Source organism: Charadrius vociferus, unplaced genomic scaffold (assembly GCF_000708025.1).
Source record: "Charadrius vociferus isolate BGI_N301 unplaced genomic scaffold, ASM70802v2 scaffold325, whole genome shotgun sequence".
Classification (NCBI taxonomy): Eukaryota; Metazoa; Chordata; class Aves; order Charadriiformes; family Charadriidae; genus Charadrius; species Charadrius vociferus.
The window spans coordinates 3,624,158-3,647,407 of NW_009648526.1; the positions used below are offsets into that span (position 1 = coordinate 3,624,158).

General features: G+C 39.2%; 1 protein-coding gene across 1 annotated transcript in view; it reads right to left on the bottom strand.

Moving 5' to 3' along the window:
- Positions 1-23,250, bottom strand: part of MYO1E (myosin IE) — a 63,508-nt gene that overhangs the window by 5,547 nt on the left and 34,711 nt on the right. Inside the window, exons 21-29 of the mRNA XM_009885779.1 lie at positions 20,745-20,843; positions 16,781-16,925; positions 12,997-13,111; positions 12,144-12,313; positions 11,558-11,703; positions 6,894-7,040; positions 5,127-5,284; positions 4,199-4,291; positions 1,116-1,320 (exon numbers count right to left, since the gene is read on the bottom strand). Of these exons, the coding sequence (XP_009884081.1) occupies positions 1,116-1,320; positions 4,199-4,291; positions 5,127-5,284; positions 6,894-7,040; positions 11,558-11,703; positions 12,144-12,313; positions 12,997-13,111; positions 16,781-16,925; positions 20,745-20,843 (1,278 nt within the window). The remainder of the gene's footprint in view (positions 1-1,115; positions 1,321-4,198; positions 4,292-5,126; positions 5,285-6,893; positions 7,041-11,557; positions 11,704-12,143; positions 12,314-12,996; positions 13,112-16,780; positions 16,926-20,744; positions 20,844-23,250) is intronic.

Genomic DNA, 23,250 nt, shown 5'->3' on the forward strand with positions numbered 1-23,250 from the left:
CAGCAGGAAAAGTCCAAATTTCCTCTTGCTTTTTCTCTCAATGTTATTTGGACAGAGATGTAAGAATGATGGCTTGTTCAACATACGCAGGGCTTTCCTACTTAACAAGGAGGTATTTATCCTGTATGTTTATTTGAAGAGCTGTGGGCTACAGAATTGTGTCCTGTCTGCTAATGTAACTTTCCTTGTTGGCACTCCAATTCCACTATAGCAAAGCTCCACTAATGTTCTACAAGAGAGTAGAATATAAGGGCTGAGTTAAAGGAGAAACTGTTCCAGTCATTATAAAATTTTAAGTTTTTCAAGACCTTTAACATTATGGAGCACTTAGGTCCCATGTGTATTTGACAGAAGACTTCTGTCTTCATGAGCTCCACAAATCAGAGGTTTTGCCTGCTTATGGATTTTCAGTCAGGAGCTGGAGCTGCTGGTTTCAGCGTTAAGAACAACTTGTTCTGCTTTTCTCTACTAAGCCCCTGATTACTTGGTTCAGTCTTTCTGCTGTTTCTGGTGATTGTCTTGATGCTTGTGACTCTTGGCTATTGGGAAATACCTAGTCACAATGGTAAGACCTACCGACCCCTAAATCTTGTAGGATTGTCATGCTAACATATTCTGGAAGGCTGCAGCTTAGGAGTCCAAATGATGCTGAAATAATCTTGAATGTCATGCTGCCAAGCCTTCCTCCTAAAATGAAGTACAAGTCCGATACCTGAATCAGGAGTCAAAGCTGAAACAAAAGGATATTAGCCAGCACTTCTGGGCATGTTAGCTGCCATAAAATACCACATCTACTGTTCACGATCTGTAAACCAGAAAGGAAAGATGGCCTAGCTGAACTCTGCCAACTGTCTTAATATCCTTAAGTAGAAGGTAGGTACTACGCAAATTTATGATACTAGACTAGAACTGGTTCACCTTCATTCCTAAAGGCCTATGATGGAGTATGTGTTTTGAAATCCTGTGGAAGATGATGATACCTTTGAGTACAGCGCAACAGCACAATCTGGTCATCTATGTACACAATATAAGTTTATCAGTGATGAATAGTTTGAGTGTGTGAAGCTATTTACAAAAATTGACACTTCTTTTTCAGATTTACTGTAAAATCTTACCCGGCTGCTCCTTGGTCAGGTACTTTCAGGAAATCCAAGCTTTCTGGTTGCTGTGAAATCTTGCCTGATCCTCCTGACAGTTGCCGTGGTAAAGTTGGTCGTGTCATATTTGTATACAGGTTTTTCTGATTGGCCCGTTGATTTCCTGGGCCATGGGGAAGTGGTACAAACTCTGGGGGATTTATTACTCCATTTTGCTGCTGACCTAGGAGTAAATAAAGCGTGAACACATCCAGTCTAAACTACACCTCAATAAAGCTGACCTTTTCCTTGTGTTGATGGCTCAGCTGTCAGTTAGATTTAGCTGTCAGCGAGACTCAGCTATCAAGGAACTTAAAACCAAAATAATGTTGAAATCTTGAAGTTTGATTTATACAGTTTCACGTCTGCTGGCAATCTGTTTTGGGTACATGTCTTCCTGGCTTGTGCTCAAGTTTGAGCCATGAGCCGTGAATGTTTCAGGCAAACTAAAAGATTAGCTCTCAGCTGAATTTAACCTTATTAATGTTAGCTAGCATGTCACAGCCGCACCTCTATTTAAAATACCACATAAAGTTTTATCCAGATAAAGGTTGATCTAAAGCTCACTAGAATTGCAGGGTGTCTCTTTTTCTTTTAAAGTTCAAACTCCATCCAACTCCCTGAATACTGGGTAGACTGTTTTTTAAGCTGCTATAAATATTTGTCTGTTTTAACAAGCAAGGGCTTTTTTTTGTGGATTTTTGTTTTGTTTTGTTTTGAAAAAAAAAAAAGCCTTGGTGCTACTTTGATAGTTTAAAAGGAATTTGAATTTTCTAGGTGATGACAAGGGTAAATGCCTTTAAATAATTAGGCCTCTAACTTGAATCTAAACCAAACCCACCCATCTCTGAGCTACTTGCAGGATCAGGCTCCAAGGAGCTCAACTCTGTATGCTTTACATTCTTAACCCTCCCTCCCCCCCCGAATAAAACGGGAGCTAGGCTTATATTAACAATCAGATTGGTTAATGCTATAGGTGATCCTCCCCTTTTTCCCTTGTGATTATGCCTGTTGAAAATTAGCAGAATGACTAGCTGTGCAGAGAAGAGAATACATAATTGGGACACTTGGAAAAACCTTAACTGCACGCAACAGCTAGTCTTTCCTTCTGGCAGTCTCTTGCTACTGTGGCAGAGCTTAAGTTGTCATAAACTCATACATAAAACTCACTTTAGCACCCAAGCTAGTATGGCATATACATTATGGTTATATAAATAAAGGTTTGTTTTATTCTGAACAGATGCATAACAGTCTATTCAGCTCCTGGACCATTAATTTCAAAATAGATGTGAAAATACCAGACTACATTTCACACGATCAAGGACAATGGCCCACAGTGTTACTTCCCCACATTGGGAGAGCAGGATGGAGAGAATTGTGACTTTCAAGGAAGAATGTGCCCAAATCATGCAATTGCCTCAGACTCCTTGAAAGCCAGGACAATCTAACTGGAACTCTTTTGTAACAGCTGTCTTCAATCTTATTTTTCCAGCTACAACTGGCTACTTTACAAAAGAGGTTGAATCAAAAAAAAAAACCACCAACCAAAAAAACCTCAAAAGAAGTTACGGTAATTGATGTGGGGTCTGTATGAAAGTCTTCTACTCATCTTTTAAAGATGGTACCCTAATGCATAAGGGTCAACCCATCATTTAACTTCATTAGTTACACTCATCCTGCACCTGGACGCAACAGTGTGGTTTCACTGGTCTGTGAACATCTAGTTCAACTCCACAGTTGAACATGTGGGAAGCGGTGGGTCAACAGAATATTGTTCTCTCCTTAGACTTCACAGCCTAAATTAATTTTTCCTCTGTAGGGCAGAGGTGAAACACCCTAATGACATCAGAGCCATGCAGACCGTTAGCCCAGTGTCTTGCTGCATACAGAGTCAGGTTCTTCTAATTAGGACTCCCTGTTGACATGTCTGGTCAGGAGCTGTCATAAGCACTGGGGGATATATGGTTACAAAAGGCCATACTGCAGGTATGGGCATCCACTGCTGCCTGGACTTAGCGTGCACATCTACATCCAAACTACCTTACCTACATGTGGCAAGTTTGGGCTTGCTCTGCAGGCACAGGGCTTCTTCAGCCAATGCTTTTGTCTTTTTCATATGGCTATGAAACTGCCGAAAGAGTTTTGGAATATATTAAAACAGACTTTCCTTGCTTTAACTCATCCTCTATGAATATTTACTATCTGTGTTTGCAGACAGGTCAATTCCTTTAACTACAGTAATCTCCCACTTTACTACAAGCAGTTCTTGCAGATCATGCAGTCTTAGTTTGACTCAAACAGGTTTAAGGTTTTAGTAGGAGTGGGAATTGTCTAGTTAGTTTGGTGACCGAGACTGACTGCACACCCGACTTACACCATTAGCATTGTGCTTCTCAATAAACAGCACCTGACTGAAAGAGAACCCTTTGTTAAAAAAAAGTACTCTGGGAGTAAAAAAAAAATGCTTGGGAAATGTTGGGTCAATGGACTATTGTTCTCCCCTCTGAGTTCACAGGCTAAATTAATCGTATCTCTCAAGGGCAGAAGTGAAACACCCTAATGACATCAGTCCCATGCAGAAAAAGCCATGCTGCTTACTGGCACAGCTGATGCATCTCAGCATTCAGTATCCACAAAAGTTGTTCCCTAACAGGGCAGGACAATGAGACATAAATGGCATTTCTATTGTTTATTGGCACTGAAAGCCATTTCATTGCAAAGCATTGTCTATGGCTTGGTAAGTATATAGCTTTTACCCTCACAGGAACGTGGAGAAGGCTACAGGGTTAGTTTTGGACTCAGTGTCTTATACCAAGTGGCTGAACATGCCTGTGTCCATGACAACCAGGGTATCTCTGGTGGAATTTGATTGATTGTCTGCAGACTCCAACAACACACTTCAGAAAATGCCTACAATGTATATTTTCCAGACAGTATCTTTTAAAGAGGATTTTAGACCTTTACTATGATTTTTTAACAGGTAAAAATCACCAGATGACAAGAGCAAAAAGCAAATGCCTGAATCTGGAATTTTGGTTTTGCCTGAGGCTAAGAGGACTTACCAGGAGGAGGCGGGGCAGCTCTCATAGGGTAAGTCTGACTTTGAGACCTGTTGGAATATCCTCTACTTTGGGTAACGTTCCGTCTAGTGGGACCTAAAAGAAACCAGGAATATTTTGTTACCCTTTCACAGTTACATTAATTAGGGAAGTCCTTCTGGCTGCCAGACCCCTACTCTGTGATCAGAAAGAGCTGGTCTTCAGGAATAATGAATCTGACTCCTGCAGTGCTGGCCAGGTTGCGCTGAAGCTTTAGGTGCAACAAGGATGAATTAGGCATATTGTCCCTTTTGTGATCCAGTTCAGCCACAGGATATAAAGTAGAGTTGTCTCAAGACTACAGTAAATGAGGCCCAAAAGACCGTTAGCTTTATGAACTTATTATAAACCATGCATAGCTGGCACAGCAGTACTTTTGACCATCCTGTTTCTGATCAGCAACTAGTATGAGAGAAAGGTAGGAGACGAAACCTGAGAGGCTGGTGTATTTGTAGCTCAACCTTTGGTGATGCACAGAGGTTACCTTTCCTCATATCACAACCTGTCCTGTCCTGATGACACCTTCCTTCATCAGAAAGGCCGTAGGAACTGCAGGAGCTCAGAGCAGAGTGAAAGACTCTTCCCCAAAATGCGTGGCTAATTGTGTCATTTGTACTATGTCACATGATTAAATGCCCTCATTTCTTTTGCTGCAGGGCAAAGAATTTCAGACATTTCAGAAACAGCAAAAGCAACAAAATTCCAACACGACTGTAGAGTGGCAGGGAATTCTGCCGTATCATTACAATCTATAACTTGGATCTTCTTTTTAAGTGTTACAGAGAAATAATAAAGAACATGCTGAGGCTAGAGGCAAGCAAGGAGAGTAAGAGTCAACTGTTCTCTAAATTTCTAAACCATTCTCTAATTTCTAAAGGAAATTCATACTTACGGGAGTTCTTTGGTAGCCCTGGTCCGATGCTGATCTGCAGCACTTTATTACTTGGCTTGAGAATGGCTATATCTCCCTGGCCTTGCATAAATTGCACTTGTCGAGAACCAGCACTGCTCCAGGGCCCCCAGCTCTCCTTCTTCAGCTTCACTTCAAGTCTAATATAAGCACATGAACACATGAATTAAAAAAACAGAAAGCATTTCTATGTCAAATCAGGACAATATTACTTGGGAGCAGATAACTTAGAAATAGAAAACTAAAGCTTGGACTGAGAATCTGTATTCCCTGAGTGACTTAGCTGACATAATCCACCTAATGAAATCTCTTTTTCATGCTTTTTAAAATGTTCTTAATTGATGTTTTAACTTTCCTGGTAGAGCTACTCAAAGGAAGCTTAAGATGCCCTGGAGAGGATGGAGAGTGCAGCAAGCTTTGAGGAAACACATGCAAAGGTGTGAGTAAGAGATGTATCTGCCATCAAACATCACTGCCTCTGCAGCAGACTCTGCTGGAACAAGCTAGAACGCTCTGTTCCTAAACATTCTTCTGTATATACCATTAGATGTATATATACATTAGATGTATATATGTAGATATACATTGGCATGTATATGCCAATATATGCTTTAGGAATGGGCCTTGTGCATGTTCTGGGAGTAAACATTTTTGCATACATATACTTCAGTCTTTCCCATTTGATTTTTTTTCCATGTGCACGGACACACATATATATATTCTTTCCCAGCATTTCCAGACTCTCCATCTGCTCTGTACTGTAACCAGATGTAAGCTAAGGAAGGTACAGTTTGGTTTTGGGCAGGACGCCGGAAGTACATTACATTACGTCTTACAGGAACAAAAAATGTGCTCCTGGTACTGGCTCTGGATTGCCAGCCTACAGGAGTACACACTACAGGAATGTTCCACACTTCAATTGTCCTCCTACACCCTTTCCAAACAAAAATAATAATCTCCTGTTACCTTTTATAATTCTTCCACTTTTTCGAAGGAAATAATAAACATACAAATCCAAGGCCTGCTGAGGCTAATCTCCTTAATGGGTAGGAGTATTAACAAAAGCACATGTTTGTTGGGATCGTTTCCAGCATGTCCTTACAGCTAAAATGGACATCACACATTCTGTAGCTTTTCAGGCTAGTGTCTAAAAAATGTTCCCACTATTATTTACTTCATGAGGCTCCTTTAGAATTATCCTCTCACCCTGCAGTCCTCCGTCCCCACAACAAACTTCAGAATTTCAGATTGTTACATTCTGTCTCCGGAATTGTCTTTCAAACTCATGTCATGATGTTTCCACTCCTAGGTCAAGGTTAAGGAGCTGGAAGAGGACAGTCCTTTCTCCTGATAGGAACCAGCAGCCAGCACAGGGATGAAGAGCTTGCACTATGGCTGCAGACGAATCATGCAGTGACTGGCCGGGCCCTTGCTGCGGGGACAGAGCCGCTCTGTAGCACAAAGCTGCAGACCCTTGAGCCTGATGCCGTGTTCAGTGGCATGAAGGTAACTCTTCTATGCAGACAGACAGTGGAAAGTGGCGAATGGCCCAGGTACAAGCATAACCTGTTACTCAGATGAGCTAATCAGAAAGTCCAGCCCCCTTGCAGATAGAGATTTTTACACTGTGCTGCCTCTTACTATTGTAAAACAAAGCATAGTCTCACAACTAGCACTCACTCATTTACCCTGGCAGCAAGAACAAAGATTATTTATTCTTAAAGACCACTGAAGAAAAACGTAACTCACGTATTGCTAAATTTCAGAGGTAGTTTTCTTTGTGTTTTCTCTTCGTATCGTTTTGATAAGAGGCTCAAGAACTCAGTTTTAAAGACTGATTCAAGCAAACTATCATATTCCTGTTCATGCAGAATGAAAATGTCATCCTGCATTGTGCTGAAAAGAAATCAGAGCATATACCATTCAGATTAAAATTTCATCAGCAAATACAGCCAGCATTATAATGACATTTGCAGAGTACTCATGGTTAATTTTTAAAAACTTAAGAAAGTCCAAGCAGTGTTAATTACAGTCTTGCTTTCTGAGACCAGGTTCAGGTTTTTTTCAGGAGTTGATAGTGAAATATCTGAAACAATCCTTTTTGAGACACAGGAATGCTACTTAGTCATTTTCAGTAGTTACTGTTATCAAAAGAACATGTGCTATTAAAGTTACAATTAAAGCCCATCTCTTCAATAATGGCAAAACTTGTGATTAGCGGTGAACTGGAAACTTGAAGGTAACTAAAGAAAGACTGAAACCCAAAGCAAGCAAATTTGGAATGAAAGCTTTCAACTTTCCATTGGCTTTAGCTGGGACGGGTTTAGCACAGTATAAAACCCACACATGTTGGGTTCCATTGCCACCTTTGGATCAACTCCTCTTTACACCTGCTGAAGATGCTGCAAACCACTTCACAGAAAATGATATCCACATCAGTACTTTGCAAGGCTGATCTGCCCTTCCAGAATGCCCACAGTAAAAACAGTTCTGCCACATCCTAACCAGGATTACTGTTGTTCCAGCATGCTTGTAATTTGTTTATATGTGTATCGTTCTTCCTTTTAACACCATGTTGGCATTCTTCCTAGCTATAACTACATTGGTGCTTGTCTTCTCCGGCATCCTCTCTACAAAGAGGTCTAAGCTTTCCAAATAAAACATTAAGACCTGAAAATTGAGGCCATGGGTCCCCCCTTACTTCTTGGCTTGAATAGCATATAAGCAACCAGAAGATGCTCGGGGTCAGTTTGCTGATCCTACAGTAAAAGCACTGTATTTTGAAGCTGGTTATCATCCCACAGGATGAGCGTACAGAACCAGGTCACAGCGTGGGAGTGCAACGCTAGCTCAGACACAAGAAAATGGTGGGAGCGTAATGACAGAGAGAGGAGACTGCCCCTTGGGCAGCCCCCGAAGTGGAGAGTGTGGGTTAGAAGTGACAAGAGATGTGTGATTTCATAACCAGTTTAAATCAAGTTAACATTGTTGTGCTGTCAGAAAGGGCAGCCTTCCCTCTGCCCCTCACCCTTTTTATTCACCACAGTTCTGCTCCTTCCCTCATGCTAGAATCCACCCTCTGCCCTTCCCTGGTAGATTAATTTTCTGCTTCCCTTAGTTTTCAGTGTGTCATCCATATCCCCACACAGCCACCTGGGTGCTAGCTAACGTGTGGCTGGGAGAAGAGACAGCACAGGACTTTTGACAACTGTGCAGAGCTGAGAACTGCTTAACCTTTCTCGCTGGAGAAACGGACCTTTCAAATCCTGTTGGATTTAGAATTAACATTCATTATGAGTTTTCATCTTTTTTTCTGAAAAACAGCATATGTAACTCAGAAGTGTGAACACCTGCATTGCAGTGGTTAAGGCTGTGGAAAACCAGGCAGATGAAGGTCAAGCCAAAGCTACATACCTATCACTAAGAAAGAGCTTCTTTCAATGGTTTGCATAGCAATACATCACACAAAGGTGCTGATATCTCACCTAAATCTATGTAAGTATTGCTTCAACATTCCAGAGTAACTCCAAAAGTAAATTAATTAATTACAGCACATAAGGAACTCGAAGAAAAAGCCTCCACCTCCTATCAGAGACAAAATCAGGTCTATTTGCCCTCATTACTGTTTTCTGATCCTAATTACCTAGCAATCAACAACGTTTCACTTGGAGCATGCTCCTCCCTTTTCCTCCCCCAGCTGGTTTGCTGATTGCTGACTCTATAAATCTGAACAGGGGGAGCAGGCCTGGCTTTCTGACCCCCGCTTTTCATCTGGTTACTGAAGGCTATGACTCCTCTACAGACTGTAAGTACCTTTGCACGCAGAATTAAAAATAGCTTCATAGTACTGCTAGAGGTGCTCTTCACTGTCAGGTATAAAAATACAATTCTAAACCGCTGAGACATTAGGTAAAGGATGAGTTGTATTGCTGCCTGTTTTTCTAAAAATCTGCCTACCACCTGTGTGCTTCATAATTGTCTTTAAAATTCTGAAGTCTTTCCCATAGTTTGGAAAAGGGTGTATGAAACTACAAGCTTACCTAATTAGCATTCAATATAGCCATAAGAAATCTATAAAATAGAGTAAGAACATGACCTCTTTTCTTACCATCAAGCAAATATAGAGCCTCAGCAAGGTTCTGAACAAGATGTGTAAGAAAAGCCCAAGACCTGCAGTAAATATTATTCAGTCAGTGGTACTACTGTTGCTGATTTGGCAAAGAGTCTGACTTCACAATGCTGTTAAGATGTCCTGTGTCACTACTTATCAGATGAGTTATAAAGCTCAGTTATTTATTATTACTAAAAGCGCAAGAACATTTCCATGAGACTATGAGTTGTCATTCTCAGTACCCTGAACAAATTCGAAGTTGGACATTTGCACTTTAAATTGCAACTCCTTTAGTGATTGAAATTGCTATGTAGTGTTAATTGCTGTTAATAGTGCTGATTATTCTGCCTTCATTGTGTGTAAGTGTATCGATACAAGCTTACATCAATATATTGCGCATGGGTCTCTTAAGATACGCTGTTTAGATAGCAATTCAAGAATCCAGTTATCCTCTCTCCCCCTTCCATTTAAAATATATTTCATTTTGTATTGATTTTGCTAAAAATTAATATTGGCATGTATAAAACTGAGGCTGCAATACAGAATTAGAGCTAAATCTATGCTGGATAAGCTCATCAGTGTAGCATGTAATACATGTACTAAATAAAGGTTTTGCTCTAGTTTTATTAATTGAAGACTTAAATATTACAAGTGCTAACTCTTGTCACTGAGACACTGCTTCTCTCAAATCTGAGATAATCTTAACTTTTACAGCCTCTGCAGCCAGAGCATTACATTACCACTAAGCCTCTTCAATACAGACCTAAGAGATCCCTTGATTAAGACCCATTACGAACTTGGGCCATTCTAGCATAGTAACAGGGAAAAGCCCTCTTGCCCCTATGTATTTTTTAGGGTTTGCTTTTGGAGTGATATCTGGACAGTTTGATAGCTTGTAATTCTGGATCTACTTTTAGCATAAACAAAACCCAATGTTTTTTACAACAAAATGAAATCAGTAAGATAAGTTCAAAACATTATTGGACATAATGTCACATACATATTTCCTCTGAACTAAGCACACTTGGTTTTGCTTCAGAAAGCTCTGGGGAACTGTTATTTACATGTGAGAGGACCGTAACAGCTTTCACCAACTTGGCAGGCAGCCATCCTCTTAACTGACTTGGTGTGACTGTCTCTGGAATGTGCTGGCCCGGTTCAAGCGGCTGGTGCAATCTGTTTGAGGTTTGCACAGCACATGGTCCAAACTGGGGGCACTAAAAAGATAGGTTCCACTCTCATCTTTAACCTAGATCTACTACAGTTATTTTTGTTGCAACCTTCATTATATAGATGTATGATAAACAAACCACAGGTTTTGCAAATGGTACTGTGAGCAGACACATCTTGCAGACCTTCCCCCAGTCTTGAAATGGCTGTGAAGAATTCTGCAAAAATGTGAAATCTGCTGTTTTCAAGTCTTGGACAATGTCTGTGAGAAGATTTCTGGCTATGTTAATGGGAATGTTTTATAAGCGCACACTAAAAAACCTTTGCAGTAGCTATCAATACACAGTACTCAACTGTAGACTTGCATTCCGTTTAAATAATAATTTATGTCAATATTTAAAGTATGCTTGTTGCCCTGGGTGGATATTCTTTTGTATTAAATTACACTCAGCTACACTTCTGATAAACTGCAGTAATAAATGCAGAGGTATCCAGAGACTTTGTTCACTCATCTTCAAAGGAATGAAATGATACAGGCAAGAATCCACTGGTCTCATGGGCAGTTTCCTCCTGGTTTTGCTCACCTAACTGGGATTCTCAGCTCTGTGTGCACACCTCAGATACTTCCTAGAATCTGGGATAGGCCTGACATTCAGTCACCAGAAATGATGTGAAATCCAACTCGAAACAGAGATTTTTGGTAGCTGACCAGAGAAAGAATGCCCCCTTAGGAAGCAGTGGACACGTGCAAGGTGTACTTCTGTAAGTAAGAATTATTTCTGGGGTACAAGCTTGAGCCAGAACTCACTAGAACCTGCATGGTGAATGAACACATATATATATACACATGGTTTCCCAGAATACATTTTGGGGGACACATCAGATTCATGGGACCCAGTGTAAGCGACACGTTTTAACAACTATTCAGAAAATGTATGTGTATTGGCTATAAACATAAACCTCTATTGCTGGAACACACTTAGGGCTGGGAGTGAAAATAAGACCTCGGCTTCCTTGTTTACAAGATTCAATTAATACAGTTTAAGAAATTCACCCTTCATCAATCAACTTATTTCCCCCCTGTTCTGCACAAATTTCTCTGTCAGTGGAAAGATGCTTTGAAGGTACTGACCTTAGAGAAACGGAAAGAATTCTCTCCACTTCCATCCTTCGCTTTAAGACTTCCTTCACTTGGCCCTTCTCTGGACCTTGCTTTATCTTTTCACGCCCAATCAGGTATATGCACTTTGGAGTGAGGACAAGATCTCGCTTCACGCTCTGAAATGCAAAATTGTTTGAAAATACACAGCTATGTGGAGATCAGTGCACTGATGTTGTGATGCTGTTCCAAAGATATATAATGTACTATGATTTGGGGTGATACTGTTACTCTTTGGTTCAAGTGAAAATCACATTACCTCAGAGTCAGATTGCACAGCACAGGAAAGTAGCTTTGTTCCTCGTCTCCTAACTAATGTCACTTTGTGCCCAGCAAGTCCCATAAACCCTTCCTCCTGGGACAACGGGTTTGACAATGGCAGTGTTCCAGTCACAAGGGTGTAACTGCATCCCTATGTGTCTTTTAGGTCAAAGACACTTTTTTCAAGCTGGTATCCTAGATGGACACTAACATGGTGGAATTTCTGTTAAAGGATAGCAAAGACATCTGTAACTCCCTAGCAGAACTAATCATTAGTGGATGTTGCTCTTAAACCTACCTTGAACCGTCTATCATACTTAGTTACAGTGTCTGCAAAATCAATCTTCTCCCGTTTGCCCACAAACTGGCGTAGCTCTGGATGGTCCTCCATGCCTATGTAATCTCCCACAAAATTTCTGTTAATGCTGTTTCGTCTTCTCTCTTTCTTGTTCAGCAATAGATCTGATGCTTAAATACAAAAAATAAACATTGATTAATAGTATTTACTGAATTTTCTAAACTCATGATCTGAAAGAGCTGTTTCAAGCAGAACTCTTTGGGAAGAAGTGATAACCAAATTGTTTATAATATGCAAAAAAATAATGAAGCACTGCTACTAATCCTTTAGATAAGAATCCATGTGATTTAAAATCCATTCCTAATGAAATACACTGATGGCAAGCTCAGCAGCTCTGATGAATTGGGAGCACTTCTGGAAGTAAGGAATTTCTCACTCATTGCTGGAAATTAAGGATTAGCTCTCCCAAATGCAGAATGTTGTTCATTCATGTAACCCGGGTCACACATGCAACTAAGCATTACAGTCCTTGGATTGATTTCTGTCATCTACAGACCATCGAGGTCCTGTATAACTGTGGGAAGCTTTTCCTTTTTCACTTCCCCTGGAACATCCCTGATCTCTGTCCTACTTGCTCTGCCTTTGTTCTGAGAGCAAAACATTGGGTAGTCCAAGAAATCCATGCATGCAGATCAGCCAACCGCATCAGTGGTACCTTAGGGGTCCAATAATTTGCAGTCGTGCAATGCAACGGTTTGCTCTATAGAGAAGGAGATGTTTCCTTCATCCTGTGGCACTCTTTCTGTTCCTGGAACCGTGTGTGAAATATCTGTCACCAGAAGTTACGACCTACCTTCTTCTCTCATCTGCACGTATTTTTTCCTGGCCACGTACTTCCTCCATGCCTTCTGGATGGCCCTGGCATACCCATCATATTTCCTCTCTCTCATCTCTTCTAACAAAAATAGCTGTACAAAGAAACAGTAGAGCAGGTCAAACATTTCACGTGAGAAGTTCAAGAAAAAGCCGTATTTTACTTTCAACAACTTTCCAGTGCATTTCACTCTAGATCCAAGCTCTACCACAACTATGGGATCTGAGATCAGAATATTAAGGTAAACTTTTTTGGAAGAAATCTCTGATGATTGAGTGGTTCTGGCTCTTACCAGTCTACCTACTAATCTTGATACCCAATGATGAAGGAAGAGAAATATGGATTCTCCCTGATATATTCCACTGGTGCAAATCAGAATTGACATTTCGCTTGACAGAATATTGCCATGTCTATGGGGATCTGTGCAATGTGTAATGTAACGCTCTGTATTCACATGCAACTTTCTTCCCTGTCTGAATTTCATACACGCATGTCCATTGGCTCCATTCTTTCCCAGCAGTGAAGTCTGTCAGCCAGCTGCAGGATTTATAACTATGATCTTGTATTTCAAGATGACATAAGATTTTTGGGTCTAATGTTGTCAGAATTCAAGAGTAAATGCTGATTTATCAAAACAGAAATGGAAGGTGCATCACCTTTTTTGAGAATCCCACTAAAATATACGTAAATTTGGTCCATTAGAGCAACTTCATAATCATTGTAGGATATAGCCTTTTACATACTTTAAAGTTTAGTTAAATGTTTTGTCTCATCAGAAGCACAAGCATTTGGCTAACAATTACAGTACTAAACCAGTCCACTGACGTGATTGTTGCTTCTTATTTCCTTGTACCGTGTGTTAAATATTCATAAGGACTTTTCTTCTAGCTTTCAAAAGAGATAACATTAGTAAAAACAGGTATATCAAGAAAGAAACCTGGGCTTAAGGATTCTTTTTTTAATTTGCTGCCCTAAACCACGCAAAACTAGAAAAATACTGTTGTTCATATTGATCTTAAAAAGGAAACTTGATCTAGTGCAAACCATTTCCGCAGAACCTCACTCGCTCTTGTACAGAGTTATTTATTCAGGTGTTTGATGGAAATGTAAATAATGAAGCCTCCTTTCTGCCACCCATAAAATCTTATTTCACAGTTGGCAACTCTCCATCTACAGCAAACTTGTTTAAAAAAAAAAATTAAAATCTCTCTTCACAACCACACAAACACTAGATAGGGTTTCGGCATACAGGCCTGAGTGCTCCTGCTGCAAAAACTTCCTCAGCTTTAGCAGGAGCAGGATCAAGCCCTCATGCGATTCAGGTTACAGTAACAATATTGATGTTGTCTCTTGTGAACACTCATCATTAATTTCTCTAACAATAATCCTAATTGCAATATCTCAATGCAAAATAGTCTATCACCTGCAGTTGAAGGTCACAATTAAGGAAGTTCAATGAAAACACTGAGTTAAAATATGACTCTTAATTTATAAAACAAAAATGCTGCATAAATTCTTTCCTAAAATACGTATTATAAAGCCTCCCCTCACACTCCTGAGCAGATCAAGTATTTTTCACCTGATGAACCACAAAAGGTGCTCTCTTTGATAGAAAGAAAAATTTTCACTTACCATCTAAAAGATTATTTTTCTCAAAAGCAATATATAGCCAATACTTTAGTAATATAAGACGACATGACTGTCTTTGATACTAAAAGATATAAATCAAACTTTAGAATATTCAGCTCACAGAAAATTTTTTGTATTTCAAATGAAAAAAACCCAGACTATTTTTAGTACTTGTTTAAAAATGGATTTCATGGCTTTTCAAAAAATGATTTTTTTTAAAGAAAACATACACAGTAATTGAAAGCTTTATTTTAAATTAAAATGAAAATGCAAGGCAAAAAAGTTTTACTATTTCTAGTCAACCTCATGTTGTCTTAACCTGCAGAACTGCCCTTCAGTAAAACTCAGACGTGCCATTAAATGGTATATATGTGCAACCAGGACTTAGTATTACACAAATGCATTAGAATGGAAAGATGCATCAATTAGAAAACAATTTGTTCCTCTCGGAAACAACCTAGTAGCATGTGGTGTTGGGGTACCAAATGTTAACGTATTCGCCACTTCAGAGTGAAGGGAAACTAGATCCATGAATCCTATGTGAGCACTTGCCACTTGGCTATTAAACAGAAGAATTGTTTTGGTTTCTTCCCTTAATTGTTTATCTCCCAAACTGAGTTTGCCTTTGGTTTGTAACTAACTGCAGTGAAAAGCATGGATGCACAATAATTGCACAGTGAAAACAAGAAAATCGGGTTTGCTACAGTGTAAGATAATGAACACAGGACTGAAAGATGTTGCTTAAATTACCAATTCTAGTCCCTTGCAATTACAGCAACTAAGTTGTCTGTATTAATTCAAATAGATACTTAACCAGAATGTGTACTCGCCACTACCGTATAATAAAACTGGAGGTCATCAGTAAAGTACTAAAAGTCACAACTGTAATGTCACAAGAAGAGACAAAGACATCTATTAATGTCCAAGACTATCGCGCTGACTTTGTAAGACAGCTCCCCAATAATCTTAGGAAATAAATCACAGCCTGTGCTACAGAGGAAGGCAGACAAAGCCACAGTTCCTCGTAACTGGCGAGCTAAGGTGTTGCTTGCAATGACTAAGTAGGATTAACTGTATACTAGAATTTCCTGCTCTGTCAACATGCACCTAAGTATTCTAATAACCTACATCTTGAACGCTAGATGCTTTATTATATAAATAGGAATGTGAAGTCCCATTATTCCTGAACAGAGATGGTATTATCTTACCCTATTTATGGTAGAAACAACATGATTTCTATTACAACTTGGAGAAATATTATCTTTTTTCCTTTAACAGCGATCTTATAAAGTGATTGGGCACAGCAGTGTTATTCCCTGAATTACTGTTGCCCTACAGAGCAAAAGTATGTTTCTGGAAAAGAAAATGATAGCAATAGAAGTGTTCTGCTTTTGACATGTAATTTCAAGTAAAGCACTAAGAAACCACCTAATGCTCAACTGCAAGGTATGCTATACAAACTAAGCCCAATTGCTTCTGGTAAATAAGGAATACAGGATGGCGAGTAGAGTGTAGATTTTTCTGTGACAACTTTCCTGAACAGTGATGTAAGAAAACTTTTTTCCAACAGATTTTGTGCAGTTTAGCAGCCACAGGATAAAAACAGCCTTATGATGCCTCCCTAATGTTCTCTTTGAATGGGATTTCAAGTTGCAGTCGTTCTGGAATATTGATTTACTCAATGACGCGTAACATATCTTTACTATAACTGGGGGCTATTCTACTTTCATCAGTAGTTCTTGTACTGAGAAAAGGACCTATTTTATTGGGCTAACAGTCATAGATGTATTTTCATGCCATGATACTCCTTCATATGACATATTCTCTGACAGAATGTCACGATGAACAACCTGACACTAAAGCATCTTCATATCCCATCTCCTCTTCTAGATGCGCTTAATGGTCCTTGTGTTAGTGTCAAAATCACACAGGGTCCTTATGTACTGTGCCTGTTATAAAAGAGCCCAGAATCCCTGTACAGCCTCAAGGCACCTGTGACCGACCTGCCCAGCTCGACTTAGTTATTATGCTTCTCCCACCTTAGCAGATATATCACGCTGAACTTGAGTGGGCAGACCTTTTATTTCAGCAAAACAGTTTCTCTATTTAAAGACTTGTGTTCTGCCACACTTACAGACTCTGGAGCTTTGATGAAGACTTTGGATTTCCCAAGCTGGTATTGGTCGGAATCCATGTTCACTGACTGAAGCAGGTGGAGAACTCCTTGTTTCTCTTCTCCTTTCCAGGAAGGCCAGGTTGCTTTGGTCAGAATGGCGTACCTTAACCACCAAGGAGAAGAGATTAAATAAAACCAGACATCAAACAGCAGCAGAATACCACTGACTCTTAGTCAGTATTACCCTGGGGGGAGGGCTGACAGTTTTGGCAGAACTTACAGAAGCTTGGAGTGTGGGAAGATGCACAGTATTAAGGTGTTACTTGTTTAGCAAGACCAAACAACTACAAAGAGAAGTGCAACAGTGTCCAGGAGTCTCCTGTTTCCAGATGCTAAGTAACTGCAGTAGTTAAGTACAGAAAGTTCTGCTGTGATCTCCTTAAGTCCAGGGCAAGGTTATTTATTAGCAATGACTTCTGGTCCAGATCTAAGTACCTACACCCTTGGTATTCTAGATTCATTCCCAAGCATGTGGCCAATTTCCCTCTCAAGCCTTCTCTGTCTTATTCTTAAAAAGGCCTTTTGTGTTTCTAAGCAAGTGGCCAGCTCATGCTCTTAACCCACTTGTTCCACAGGTGGGCATTCAGTGTTTAGCAAGGAGCTACTCTTGGCTTTATCCCAGAAAGCCTTTGGCTTGGTCTCTGGTACAAGAGGGAAGATAGAGCAACATTGGTGCAACACGGAGGGAATGCTGGGAACTAGGGAAGGGCTACAATACCATGTCTTTGATAGGAAGAGGTGAGTCGTCCTCTGTCTCATGGTATTCTCTTTAAACCTTGAAAATGAGACAGATGCCAGGTTGCAGCCCTTTTTAAACTGTCCACATTTTCAGGCTTAACTTGGGCTTTTGGAACTGCCAGGTTGGAGTTACAAAGCTGCCTTGTTCCACTGCCCACCAAGGAGCACTGGTGGGTTTTAGCTGCCTCAGCATGTCTATGGATAAGCAACTTCTCAAGCAGCAGCTATTTAGACTCCTCTGACAATGAGACTGGAGAACAGCTAAATACTTTGTGACAAATCTCTACCCCAAATCTTTTATGTTCTTTAGTCTTGACAATTTTTTTAATGCCTTAAGCATACTGAATTACATAAACTAAATCATGCTTATTAGTAAAACTATTCAACTAATGAAAAAAGTGATGAAGTATGGAGTTCAGTTTGTTGCAATTCCAAGTTCTTGTTTCTTGAGAAGATTTAGGCAGCTCCTAATAAAATGTTGCCAAAAATCACACAAGGAATTGTTAGAAAGTTCATTAAGGGAACATTACTCATTCTTGTCATAGCTAAAATGTTATCCAGCCAGAAAGCAGAAACAGTGTCACGTAACTTAAGTAACAGTGCCACACAAAGAAAAATAGCAAACAATTAAAAAGGAACGTATCAGAAAAACAAAACATCTATGAATAGCAAGTATATGGAGAGAGAAAGCTACCTTAGGAATAATTCAGTAGGACTCAGAAGGGTCTACTGATATTATGTTCAAATTTATTATTAGTTAACAAATGCTCAGGTACTATGCATGATGGTGTAACAAAATAGCTCTTATACCATCTTATATATACAAGTATATTATACATCATCCGTGTTTATAGACAACTTATATATTTATGTAATCTAACACTTATAAGTGTTACATAGTGTTAAATATATATATTTATGTAATCTATCAGCATTATGGGATAAATAGATGCAACCTAGTAAGGAGTTGTAAGTTAAAGTAACTCCCAGCTTATTTAATCAACAGCCTCTTTTGCAGGTTCATCATGTACTGCCAACAGTATAGTTGTATAGATGGGTCTAAGCAAGTCTGAATTTAAAGGAGCTGATGTTAATAAAGGCATTTCAAACTGCTACCTTCCATACAACAGAATTTGACACTACATTTCAGCATGTTATAAATTCTTTCCTACATCTGAGCTGCAAAGGAGGGAAAAACCAGACTTAAAGACTTTTTAATATAACTAATACTCTTGGGTACAAGATAAGAATATGTTTGAAATTCATAAACTCAAATTAACTTCATACATTTTACTGGTGTGACAAGTCTACATGGCAGGAGAAGTAAGATTATTCTGTAACGTGCACCAGTTAAGCATTTCACAATTTTGTGATGTGACAACTCTGTCATTGTTCACCGCTATTTAGAAACAGCACTTCCCTCTAATGCTCTTGCACATGCTTCCTACTGAACCACTCATCAATATCCTTGTATCTAGGTTTTTCCAGCTTATGTAATTTGATCTTACAGAGGGTTTTGGCACAAATACTGTGTTCTTAAAATGCTTCTGAAACAATTTCAAATCATGACTCCCCCCAAAAAATTATCATTATAAATTCACAGTAAGCAGTTAGGTCCTAAGTCTAAATATGGGAGCATGGAGTTCAGCTTTCAGATTGGTTATGGTTTGAAACACATAGGCCTTTTCAGTGACTGTGGCTTTTTGCATGCAAATGTAAATTTTGTACATAAAAGTCTATTCAGCCCAGAAATCTCCACTTATATGGAGCTGCCAAGGAACTCCCAATGAAAACAAGCGTACAAGCATGCATTTCCTGTCCATCCCATGCCTCTGCCCACTGCTACTCACACTGACTCAGGGTGCCAGAACAGAGCTTGTTCTGGGTGCTAGGGAACTGCGAATGGAAAGGTCGCAGGAAGAGTTTTACTCATAACAAAATGTTAAAGTTAACAAGACTATTTGAAAGAAACGCATGAATTCCACAAAGAATGGTTTCAGGTGCCTGTGGATCTCTACATATAAAGTGAAGTATAGAAATCTATTTGCCTTCAAGAAGTACCATGCAGCTTTCCTTTGTGCAGACCTCAGGCAGATTTCTAGACCTGCACTGTTCTCACAATTGGTGTTCAACAGCTGTGGAGGCTAGATTTAATACACATTATTAATCTGTTATTCTGTCTCGGGAACAGTCTGTGTTAAGTAATACAACCTGAAACATATTCATCATGTTTATGTCCAGGCTTGAAGTTTGTGAAGAAAAAAGGATTTAAAATTGTTCCATGATGAAAACTGACTCCATGCTTTAAGATATTTTAGGTCTGTCAAGTACTAGATGATTACAATGTTCTCTGCATTATCATGAAGTATTATCAGTGGCTTTGTTCTATGCTGTTTGATTAATTATACTCCATTCCTTGCAACAACTGATTGGGTGGTTTTGTGTTACCTTTGAGAACAGGAACCAAGACTTCCAATAAAAGCTGATTTGTCATGTAATGCCCCAGTTGAGGCATTTATTAGCTGCATGTCTCACTTTTCTAAAAAACCAGAAGCTGAATGTTGTATAAATCTTGAAATTGCTCTTATTTAAGAGGATTTCATTAGCTAGTGAAGGTAGTTAATCATCTTAACAGCTAGTCCTAAAACACTGAAAAAAGGATTGGCCTTACAGAGCTCTGACTTGCTTTCATTGAGCAAGCTGCAGTGGTTTGAGTTGTAACCATTCCCAGCTGTTTGAACACCAGTGGGAGGATATAAAGAGCAATTTAAGCTAACGTTACTCTTTACACTTGAATGGCAGGCATGCATTTCTTCACTTATCTTCTGTCCTTGGGAGAGCTAGAGCAGTAACATTTTAAACAAAGGCTAGCAGCTAGACTCTCAGATTCCAGGCTCTGCAGCTCATAACTCAAAGTTCCCATAACTCTTTGAGGAACCGCCTCATAGCACTACAAAAAGAACTGAGGCAAGTTTACAGAAAAATGAAAAGACTTTCAAAGACACAAAGCCAGCCTTTAAGACGCTTTCAAATCCCTGTGTAACCTAGATTGTAAGCAAGGTAAATGGGGAAAAAGGAAAGGGCAAGTGGGAAACGAGATGCTTTCAAAACTTGCGACTTCTTGATTTCCTCCTCATCATGGAAACAACCGTGCTGTAATACTTCAAAATTAGCATTACCCTACCTCTGCAGAAACTTCTTGAAAACCCGCCTGTAGGCATAGCCGGCTCTTCTTACTCGAATATTTTCTTTCAGACCTAAGTATTCCACTTGATGTTTTACCCTGTGGACAAAAGCAATGCCAGATTTAAATCCATTTTATTTCAGCATCTTTGTGGATTGAGGTATTCTTAAAAGTCTGTATCATGCTTGAAGACTACTGACTTCTAAAATTCATGCACAGGTATAGGAATCTATTCTTGCACATTACCATGCACACTGCAAGGCAGGAAAAATATTCAAGGCAGGCAGACTACATTACTGAAATATATGTAGCGAGTTTACCTTCGCATTTTTTCCAAATTTAACTTCCCATCTCCTAATTAATTTATCTATAAATTTATTAACTAATATTACCCATAAAAGACCAAGTAACTTACCTATTCAACTACATAGCTGGTATCCAAGGGAGTGGGAAATTGTTTTGTGTTCTTTTATTGTAGGTTTCACCTATGTTTTGCATAGCTCAAACATCAACAGTAGCACACAGTAGCTCTTTTTTGGTTGTTCTGGAGAAAGGACTGAATCTGATGGCTGGAGAAAGCCCCAGAAGCCACACTTACATTACACAAAGAATCAGAAAGAAGAAAGCCAGGCCAGTATATTCACGAACAGCTAGCATTCCTCCTAATTTTACCATGCTGTAAAGGAAGGATTTGAGGATGGGCAGAAGACTAGCTGAAGCATGCCTGGTGAAGCTTGTTCATGGCATACTTCAGTTACAAACAAAAACTGAGCTGGTACCAGTTGCTCAGAAAGTGTTAATGGCTGTGGGGGGACTCTGCTGCAACTCTGAACTGAAACACCATTTTCCCAACACCATTACAGTTCCCTTCTGCAAAACACATTCATTTAGGTTCTAAACAGGGAACAAATATGCCCCCATGAATCTCAAAGCAGGGAAACAGCAAAAGAAAAAAAAGCTTCCCTTTGGCACCTTTTTATGGAGCAGTGGCACATTATTTTATTATTGCTTAACAATGTATGACAATGCAGTTTTCCTTTGCATTTCCTTAGTTCCCTCATTTAAGTTATGTGGCTGGAAGAGGCAATGACAGTTTTTAACTCTGAAATGTGATGTTCAGGGGTTTCTGTTGCTGTTCTTTTATAGGGCAAATTATAGAGGCTTTGGTTCTCAGTCAGAAATGAGAGAGTTAAGATTTTAGTCCTGCAAGTTTAATAAACAGTATGTAAAAGCATTTCTTTATATATCATCAAAACAAGTGAGCCTGCAAGGAGCCATTTAATTTTGGTTTGCTTACCATTTCTCTGATTTTACAAAAGATTTTTCAAATCCTGAAAAACTCTTGGTTAGTTCAATGTTATTTCTCTAGCTATTTTGAAATGTTAAATTTCAATCTAAACTGTATTGCCCACTGCTTTTTTTTTTTTTTTCCTTTTTTTTGGTTGAGACATTCTTTTCATATGACTCATAGTATAAAGGGAAAAAACTTTTAAAATCCCATGCTACAAATGACAAAAGCTCTTGAATTATTTCTCCTTTCTAAAGAACGCTTATGAGAGGTATTTTACTAAATGATGAGTGATACTGCTCTTTTAGCTTATAATAAAGAATAGTGCACATTTTAACCTTGCCGTGTTCAAGGAATAAAGTATATTTTGTACCCACTCCAAGAATTTTGGTACAGTAGAAAGTTGGTGGACAAAAATACATTTTCCTGTTTATAGCTTTCCCTCCTGTTCACATCTGGAATAATGCACTGGAGCAACAGTATTACTCCCATTTTCTTACTGTCCTGCCAGTATTAGTGTCCAGCAAGAGAGAATTTGAGACATTTTTCTGTTTTTCCTTTTCTTTCTGAGAAAAGGCACACTGAAACTCTCCCTCCAGGCATGAACCTCAAGCAGGTCAGGGTCTGGGAATTCAGCTAATGCAGCAATTCGGAATACAAGTCCAAGTGGCTGTGCCAGGACCTGAACAAAAACACATTTCAAGAACATCCCAATTTTTGCAATAACTAAGGTGGTATACAAGGTTTAGATATTACACAAGGTCTATGTTTCAGTGCTAAATATTCTGGAATTATTCAATGGCAGTACAAAGCTGGAGTGACATGGCTTCTGCGAGTATGAAGACAGACAGGCTTTGTGAAGTGTTTTTTTCCTTTTTCAGTAACATGCTACTAGTAAGCAGATTAGATATACTACTCCCTTCACATTGACTATGGGAGCATGTGTATGATACAGCATTATGTGGTCACAGAAGAAAAGAAAACCCTAAACCAACAGTCAGCAAAATATCACATAAACTCAGTTATGTTTTGTATTTCCCTCAACATGGAACTTTTGTACAGTAAAATCATGAAACAACAAAATTAACCTTAAGTTTGAGTTATCATATGCATATAAATTTCTCTTCCCCAGACACACCACTAACTGCTACAGCATGTGTATCCTATGTGAAGTCCCAGTATAATATGTGGGAGATAATGTTAGGATTTTTAAACAGG